General features: G+C 47.6%; 1 protein-coding gene across 1 annotated transcript; it reads right to left on the reverse strand.

The window, feature by feature from the left end:
* Positions 1 to 1,458: 1,458 nt before the first annotated feature.
* On the reverse strand, positions 1,459 to 5,179 carry SLC25A6 (solute carrier family 25 member 6). The gene is made up of 4 exons (XM_064408233.1): positions 4,995 to 5,179; positions 3,347 to 3,833; positions 2,516 to 2,656; positions 1,459 to 2,107 (listed from the first exon to the last, which is right to left on the reverse strand). The coding sequence occupies exons 1-4, from the start codon at positions 5,103 to 5,105 to the stop codon at positions 1,950 to 1,952; spliced, it is 897 nt and encodes a 298-aa protein (XP_064264303.1). The 5' UTR covers positions 5,106 to 5,179; the 3' UTR covers positions 1,459 to 1,949.
* Positions 5,180 to 8,128: the final 2,949 nt, after the last annotated feature.

The raw sequence follows: 8,128 nt of genomic DNA on the forward strand, positions 1-8,128 counted from the left end.
TCTTTTGGTTAAACCTTGTTCTGAAGGGGAGATTGGGTGTAAAAGCCCTGTCCCTGTCAGGGGCTGCTGAAGTAACTACATTTGGTTTTTCCCACAAAGCTTGGGCTATCTTACAGGGAGGTACCCCATCATTATCTCTACCTTTGCAAGGCACTGATACAGAAAGAACCTGATTAATATCCTTATGTAGACAAAATGTCTTCCCCTGCTCCCCAGCACACTGACTGGCAGGGTTAACACCAAATGACCTGCCTGCGCCACAGGGAGCTGCTACTGCCACACAGGATTTAAGAACCACTTGCAGCAGGTACATGAAGTTTGCCAGTAGCCTGTGTACAAAGTAGCTGTGTGATGTCCTTACATTCACATAAAGATGTTGAAAGCAGTGCTTGCGCAACCGTGAAAGGAAAAAGGTAAAGTACACTCAAGAGGAAGGTAATAACCAGCCAAAGCCAAGCAGGTAATTTAAATACTTCATCGGGAATAGCAATCTCAGAAGGCACACAGAAGAACTCAAGACAGCTCAGTCAGCCTTCAATGAGTCATACAATGACACAATTTTCCTTTCTCAAGATATAGGGAGAGCTCTTTAAAAGATAAAGATTAACACCTTGTTTTCCTCTACTGGTCCCTCCACAATGTCTTTGCAGATTACAAAGTACAAAAGATTATATACATACGAAGAACGGCACATTATCTCAAATATTATTACATTATCTCAAAGAGCAGTTATGAGAAATGACTCAATCTGGTCTTCTGACCATCCCTAAACATTAATCAGTTAATACTGAAGGCTGACCTACTTTGATCTATTATTTTACAGCTACATAGAAGCACACATTCCCTCCCCCACAACCCTTCAACTTCACCCATTAGACTGCAACTCATTTCAGATTAAATTAAACCTTTCAGAGCTACTGACCACTGCTACAGATGAGGCCAAACAGTATCCTGAATGGCACTATCAACACTTCCAACCAGCAGCAACAATACAATATATAGGTCACTCAGAAGTTGAAGGCATTTACTGGGTTCCTGGGTTTTTGCATGAATGCCATGATGCTTTCTATACTGATTTGACAAAAAAAATTTGTTTTAGGCCGTTTTACCAAGGGCGAGAGCATTACTTTTTAACAGTCCTTGGTACTTTGGGTTTTCCTAGCACTACAACTGAACCATGACCCCATAATTTTAAATCATAATAGAAGATGTAAATCAATCTCTAAGAATCATGCAAAAAGCCACTTGCAGCAGCCCATCATACACTATCAGGCACAAAGAATGGGAGTGGTTTCTATTAGTACAACCCATGCTTCCCCACCCCTCCTCCTAAAGATGTCACATTTATTTTTTTAAAAAGCTTATTTGTGTAAAGGTATCAGAGGACCCATTATCTGAAACAAGTTTTGAAATACAAGAGGCTTTTCCAAAGCTTTTATGTAATAATTTCAACACAGACTGAGTAAGTATGTTTATTGTTTTACAGCAGAATGCCCCAATTTAAGAACAAAGTTGCTAGATGTTCAGCTGTGCAAAATGGTACATAGTGCTTCAGTACAAGTGGAAAAAAACATGATTTGTTAGCAAATGCTTTCAAATACAATTTTATGGTCCTATAAGATAGGACTTGAAACTGAAGACTGATCCACAGGCAAATGATTTTTTTCTGCCTAAATTGGACCTAACAACTTTGGACCCAGAACCAACACCACTCATTCCTTACTGCTGTAAAGAAAAACTGTCACACTGAATTGCCAGATTCAGTGTTTTCATTCGTGCGTGTTACAGAGAAGTGGATCAGTCCTCTACGTCAGTTTCTAGCCCCATCTAGAAGTATCATCTGGCTCCGATAAATAAGACTCACAGGAATTTCTTGAAGGTCAATGGTCCATAATGGTAGTTATTCTACATGATCTGCTCAACTTGATTCCCAATTCTATTTAGGCTGTTTAAATTACTTTCTTGAATTCATCGTACAGCACAAGCACGAAAGCACCCCCCATGCCTCTGAGAACATTGGACCATGCACCCTTGAAGAAGGCCTTTCCTCCTTCATCCCTTGCAATCTTCCGCCAGCAGTCAATTGTTCCAGAGTACATGATATCAGCTGCAGAAAAAGAGCAAACAGTTATTCTTAATTCCCATTTCATTTCAGGTAACTTTAATAACTGCCCTATTTCACTCAACTGCTTTGTGATGTCCCAAACCACAATTCAAAAATCTAACACAATACTTACTAAAAATATTATGCCTCCTTTCTAATCTTTGTTTAATCTAACAATGCAAATAAGAAGTCCATTTTTTCAGTGTCATGTTCCATAATGAAAAGTTCTCAGCACACATCCTGATAATCTCAGGTTGACCCTTACTGCATTTCCTTATTTGAGTACAATATAATAAACTAGATTTATGGAACAATGAACTGTAACTCTGAGGACAGCTGTTAGTAAAAAAGAACTCCATCTTGTTAATGCTGTTTCAACAGCATGAGCAGCTCTGTGGATTTACAGCCTACCTCCTTTGCGTCCTGACTGCATCATCATCCTACGCCGCACTGTGTCGAAAGGATAGGAGACCACGCCAGCCACAGCAGTCACTGTCTGGGCGATCATCCAGCTGATAACAATGTGAGTGTTCCTGGGATCTGGGAGCATGCCTGCAGTAAAACAAAAAGGGCAATTAGCTTTTTACCTTGCACATCCTCCTCTGGCTCACTGACTGCATGACAGCTATTCTACTAGATGAACTAGTATGAAACACTGTAGATCCATACTCTTAAATAAAATTGCAGCATAACATTTCACAAATTTAAACATACTGAAGGCATATTTAGAAGATTTTCTTCTCAGTAATCACAGCAGGTTACAATTTAAGCACAAGCATTCTTTTTAGACTGGCATGAAACAACTTGACTATTCCCTATGCTTTTAGTAAAGAAACATCACTAAATTTAAGTCACTGTCCATGTGGATAACATTACATTACAAACTAGCATCAACAGCTTATTTTCCCTAATGTCAAACTTAAAAATTACTTTGCCGAACAACTGCTCAATCCCATTCTGCTAAACATACTTGGACTGGTCTAGGGTAACTTCAGTATGCACTGAACAAAAAAGAAAATATTCTAATACTCTCAACATACTCTCCTGGCCTTAGGAGCAACTGCTTGAAGTACAAAGCCAGTACTTGCAGGCAGGCTGCTGCCAATAACACATGCACACGTTTCCCCTCGTATACAGCAGTATCGCAGATGTGGCACTGGTATCCCCCTTCACCTTCACATATGCAAAACCAGACAATACAATTCTAAAACCAGGTTTTTCAGATCCCCTCTGAAATATTACCTTTTGCTGTATCATAGATCCCAAAGTAGGCAGCTCTATAGATGATGATGCCTTGGACAGAGACATTGAACCCCTGGTACAAGCCACGCACACCATCAGACTTGGTGATTTTCACTAGACAGTCCCCGAGACCAGAGAATTCTCTGTCTGCGCCAGCTTTTCCAACATCGGCAGCCAAACGGGTTCTTGCAAAATCCAAGGGGTAGACAAAGCAGAGGGAAGTGGCTCCAGCTGCACCACCAGATGCCAGGTTACCAGCAAAATACCTCCAGAACTGAGTGTGCTTGTCTACACCTCCCAAAAACACCTGCTTATACTTATCCTTGAAGGCAAAATTAAGAGCTTGAGTTGGGAAGTATCTGATGACATTTGCCAAGTTTCCTCTCCAGAAAGACAGCACTCCTTGTTCCTTTGGAATACGCACTACACAATCGATGATGCCCTTGTACTGCTTATCAGCAGCAATCTGTTTACTCGCATGTTGCACCTGCAAATAAAAATACAAATATTGATCACTTGCCTTGACAGTCTATGCTGCAGATAGGCTTAAACCTGCTTCTATAAAACTAAGTTGTTAATTCTGAGTGGCCATTGTTGGTATTATAAAGAAAGAGACTTAAAATTGCTTCCAAGCTTTTTCAGAAATCAGGACTTGGCAAAACAAGAACAGAAAACTGTGAGCAATTCCTCTAAAACTTCCTGAAGGGAGACTGAAGCAAGGTGGGGGCCAGCCTCTTCTCCCAGGCAATTAGTAACAGGACAAGAGAACACAGCCTCAAGCTGTGCCAAGGAAGGTTTAGGGGGAAATAGGGGAGGAATTTCTTCAGACAAAAAGTGATCAGACTTTGGAATAGGCTGCTTAGGCACTGGTGAAGCGACCATCCCTAGAGGTATTTAAGACTGGACGTGGCACTTAGTGCCAGAGTCTACTTTAAATTAGACTACGTGGCATTAGGCTGGGCTTTATGATCTCTCTGAGGTCTTCACCAAACTGATTCTGGGAGGTACAAGGGCAAGTATAAAACAAATACATCACGACAAATACATCGGACATACATAAAGGTGAGAAGCCTTTACTGACAAAGATAGGCCTGCGGTGGGAATCGCCGGAGCGAGCCGCGTCAGGCCGACCGAGCAGCCAGCCGGAGGGGCAGGGCCTGGGGCCGAGGGAGGCTCGGGCAGCCCCTCGGCCGGGCCGGGCGGCCGCGAAGGTCACTCGAGTCACCTTGGGGCGCCGCCGGGTCACGCCGGGCCGCGCGCGCCGGCCGCGCCCCGACCCCGCCCCGCCCGCGGCCCAATCGCGGCCCGGGGCGCGCATCACGTGAAGGCCGCCAAGATGGCGGCGGAGAGCGGCCGCCCTCCCCTCCCCGCCGTGCCCTCGGCGCCGGGAGCGGGGGCGGCAGGAAGTGACAGCAGCGGCGGCCGCCCCCCGCGGCCCGGCCCTCCCGCCCGTGCCCGCCCCGCATGGCGGAACCGGCTTCGGCTTCCCCGCCGCCGCTCACGAGACCTTCCCGCCGCCGCCTCGCTCGCGCCCTTTGTCCCGCGCGGGCCGCGGCCCCCGCCCCCGCCCGTCCCTCCGGCCGCGCCCGGCCCGGCGGAGCGGAGACGGGCGCCGCCCGCGCTACCCGTTCTCGCCCGCGCCGCTGACCTGGAGCAAGAGCTTGACCCGCTCGATGGGCGCCACCGCAGTCTTGCTGATGGCGGCGGCGACGCCGCCCGCCAGAAAGTCCTTGAGGAAGGAGATGGCCTGGTCCGCCATGTTCGCGCCGCGCCGGAGCCGCCGGGAGGAAACGCTGCTGCCGCTCAAGCCGAAAGGGCGGGAGCGCCCCCGCGCATGGGCTTAATGCCGGGCCGCGCCGGCCACGCCCCCCCGCCCCATTGGCCAGCCCGCCTCGGGGGCGGGGCTTGCGGCGAAAGGGCCCCTCCCGTCGCCCTCCGCCCCGCTGCGGCGCCAGTGTCGCAGCGCCGCGTCAGCCGCGCCGGGCCGGCCGCGCCGGGCAGCCCGTGCGCCCGCCCGCTGCTCACACCATTGTCCCCGCTACGGTCGCCTTCCCAATCGCTCCGCGATCGCTGTCTGACACAGCCGGCAGCGCCCGCAGCAGCCTGCGCAGCGCGGCGGGTCCCCTCTGCACGCAGGCTCTGCAGACGGGCTGGGTCGGTGGGCGCTGGTTTTATGAGGTTCCACAAGGCCAAATGCCAAATGCACTTGGGTGACGACAGCCCCGTGCAGCGCTACGGACTGGTGTCAGACTGGCTGGAAAATGCCCCGCATAAAAGGGACGGGGTGCTGGTGACAGCCTCGGGAAATGAGCCAGCGTGTGCCCAGGTGACCAGGAAAGCCAGTGGCATCCTGGATAAGGGGACCAGGGCAGTAATCCTGCCCCCGCACTCAGCACTGGTGAAGCCACTCCTCCAGTACTGTGCCAGTTCTGGGCCCTTTAATCCAGGAAAGGCATTGAGGGGTTGGAGTGGATCCAGATAAGGGGAATGGAGCTGGTGAAGGCTCTGGAGCACAAGTCCTGTGAGGAGCAACTGAGGGAGCTGGGGCTGGTGAGCCTGGAGAAAAGGAGGCTCAGGGGTGACCTTGTTGCTCTCTAGAACCACCCCAAGGAGGCTGTAGCCAGGTGAGAGTTGGCCTCTTCTCCCAGGCAACCAGCCACAGAAGAAGAGGAAACAATCTTGAGCTGTGCCAGGGGAGGGTTAGGTTGAACGTTAGGAGGAATTTTTTTCACAGAAGGGGTGGTGAGACATTGGAATGGACTGTCCATGGAAGTGGGGTAGTCAAAGTCCCTTGGTGAAAAGAGTAGATGTGGCACTTGGTGCTATGATCTGCTGACCTGGTTTTGGGTCAGAGGCTGTACTTGATGATCTGAGATTTCTTTTCCTACATAACTGATTTGTAGTGAAGCTTTGTGTGAGCTGCTGGAGCACTGGCTTTGGGGTGTGGGTCTGTGTACCCAGGCAGTAGTCAGTGAGCAGCAAGTGAACTGGGAGGCTCTTTCTGCAGCAACTGCTGGAAGCCAGTCTAGAGGGAGGCACAGCTTCCTGCATGGGGTCCCCGTGGGGCAGCAGCAGCTGTCAGGTGGAGGGGAGCAGATTTTGGGCACTGTCCAGGCACCAGTCAGTTTTGCTCCATGCTCACCACCCTCTGGGTAATGCTGATCCATGGCATATCCTTGTTCCCAAGTTCTGTCCCCACCTCCTCCTTAGCACTGCCAGTGCAAAGGGTCACATCATGGGGGTTTTCTGTATGTCACTGAACTGATCCAAAACAATGGAATACCGAAGGACTTAGCTGCAGTTTCCTGTGGGACCATAGAGGGACAATAGGACAGGGTGGTTCCAGGTTCTTATATGGGCACTCAAAGTTAGGTGCTGTGAAAACCTACTCTGCAGGCTGTCAGAGCAAGCACTCACAGCAGGGACTCAGGCCCTACCAAGCCAGGCCTGATTTCCACCAGTAACTTTGCTAATTTTACTGTATGCTGAAATTGGTATTTTGAACCTTTCAAACTTCTGTCTGAAATTATACCTATTCTTTGTAAAATGTGTTGAAATTGTTCTCGCTGGAGGACATTAGTTCACATCACCTGCTTTCACTTTTAGTGGGCGTTTCCAACCAAAGTAAATAAGGCCAAACCTTTCTTTTAAACATGACTGGTGAACCACAAAGTTGCAGTAGCTGAGGTGCCAGTAACCACTGCTTACACATGTATGTACTTTGCAGGATTTCAAAATGAGAGCATGTCTCTCAAGAGGGCATGTTGTGAGAAGAAAAGGTGCCAGGCATAGCCTTTGTCTCTGCTCTAATACAAGGTATGTCGCTATACTTTCTTTTTGCACACCAGAAGATCAGAAGTAAACTGTGTGCTCTTCTGAAGCACAATAGATTGACTGAAGTGACTCCTGTGCTCACAGAGGGTTATGCACACAGGGTGTTAGAAGACCATATTCTGAACATAATTTATGAAATGCTGTGGTACATTCATTCAGGGAGGCACACACAGTGTGGTAATTTTTCCTTTAAATAAGCTCTTAACTGAATGTTAATACTCTCTTAGCACAATACCTTGTCTGCAAGACTGAGATTTTGTTTACCATAAACTTTTCTATTGATTTAAAAAGAACTTCATATTCTAAGACTCTCGACTATCATCAGTGTGACAAATGAAGGTAAAAGGCACATAACTTGTAATGGGGAACTTTTTCAGTAGTCATGTAGTTGTCATGTTCTGTTCAGCTTGGGAGCTCACATGCATATGACTGGGGGAAATCCTTTTTCTACATCACCATGCTTTTTTTTCTGTTTCTTCACCTTTTTTTTTCCTCGTAATCTCATATTCTGTTATCTACTTTTATAACAGCTCACAAATTAAGTAGGGCTAAAAAGGTGTAGGATGATGTTCTTGAAACAAACTCGGTGCCCTCACATTTAATATCAAATTACAATCACAGATGAAACTTGGGCTTTTATATAACTGCCTTTTTCTTGGAAACCTCTCTCAAAGCAGAGGCTGTCTTGACTCTCTCAGGAAGCTGCTGCTCCAGTTCTTGTTTCCAATCTTACACCATTGCAGCAGCAATTTCCAGACTTGATTAGAGAGTGTTTTTTACAGTAGAGGGTGTAACATAAAATGATATTAAAATGGATGGTGATGGAGCATTAAAATGATACCAGCATTAACCTCCTGGAACAGGGGCAAAGCAATGTGTGCTGTGTTGGGGTGCAGTGCTGGTCTAAAAACTCTACTAATTGCACCAAGTATGAAGAAAGTGACTTCT

Source organism: Passer domesticus, chromosome 2, assembly GCF_036417665.1.
Source record: "Passer domesticus isolate bPasDom1 chromosome 2, bPasDom1.hap1, whole genome shotgun sequence".
Lineage (NCBI taxonomy): Eukaryota > Metazoa > Chordata > Aves > Passeriformes > Passeridae > Passer > Passer domesticus.

Coding starts and splice junctions, on each gene's coding strand:
- SLC25A6 (XM_064408233.1), bottom strand. CDS start 5,105: ATGGCGGACCAGGCCATCTCCTTCCTCAAGGACTTTCTGGCGGGCGGC. Junction 3,834..4,994: donor GGGTCAAGCTCTTGCTCCAG/GTCAGCGGCGCG, acceptor TTTTATTTGCAG/GTGCAACATGCGAGTAAACA. Junction 2,108..2,515: donor GCAGTCAGGACGCAAAGGAG/GTAGGCTGTAAA, acceptor CTTTTTCTGCAG/CTGATATCATGTACTCTGGA.